General features: G+C 30.1%; 1 protein-coding gene across 4 annotated transcripts in view; it reads left to right on the forward strand.

Annotated features, from left to right (window-relative positions):
- LOC119588079 (protein cycle-like) overlaps positions 1–854 on the forward strand; it is a 19,177-nt gene that overhangs the window by 11,512 nt on the left and 6,811 nt on the right. For all 4 annotated transcript variants that reach the window (XM_037936782.1, XM_037936786.1, XM_037936785.1 and 1 more), the window contains exon 5: positions 699–791. In XM_037936782.1, coding sequence (XP_037792710.1) covers positions 699–791 — 93 coding nt within the window. The remainder of the gene's footprint in view (positions 1–698; positions 792–854) is intronic.

Genomic DNA, 854 nt, shown 5'->3' on the forward strand with positions numbered 1-854 from the left:
ATAATCTTCATACTTACAATAGTGTAGGGTCTCTATATGCATTTATTTGGATTCAGATATTTCTCTCCCTTTTTTTATGAACATATATTTCTAGAAAATATTTGAGTAATCTTGGTGGGAAAGTTAACAGCAATATGTGTTGCATTAATGACTAATTTATTTGCTTTTTTAAAATCTATTAAAGTATTTAAAGAGTTTTCTTTAAGCTGTGTTTTAAAGTAGGAAAGAGTATTTCATTCTTGTTAGTTGATTCTGAACAATGGCTGTTGCTAGTGTTGAATTAAATGATAATGATCATAGATGAAGCAGTATAAGAAGAAAAGGTTATACACATTACAGTTATGTTAGTGTTAGATGCTGTAGGATTATGAAAGCATTAGTTTTTTTCCAATTTTTATCCCTTTTACAGTATTCATTCCCGTGGTTTGGCATAGGTATTTCTATGCTTTTCTATAATGGAAATTAATACAGAAGAATTCTGAGTGTATATATTATAGTTTATATTTCAGAAGTAATAACACATTATTATTTATTTTGTCGTATCGGCTTTTTCACTTGTAAAAACATTGTTCTTACTTTGAAACCCTGTCTTATGCATTAGTTAATTACTTGAACCAGTTTTGTCATAGATATTGTTAAATTTGTATAAAATAACAAGGAAAATATGCAAGTGTATAACAAAAGTGGTGATTTTACAGGCAGCTGACGGTTTCCTATTTGTTGTGGGGTGTGATAGAGGGCGGATATTGTACGTGTCGGAATCAGTCTATCAGACACTACACTACACGCAGGTAAGTCTTTTTTGAGTCTCTCTCCCTCATGAATGATTGGAAACAAAAAAAAAATGATGTGTA

The sequence above is a fragment of the Penaeus monodon genome, chromosome 23 (genome assembly GCF_015228065.2).
Source record: "Penaeus monodon isolate SGIC_2016 chromosome 23, NSTDA_Pmon_1, whole genome shotgun sequence".
NCBI lineage: Eukaryota > Metazoa > Arthropoda > Malacostraca > Decapoda > Penaeidae > Penaeus > Penaeus monodon.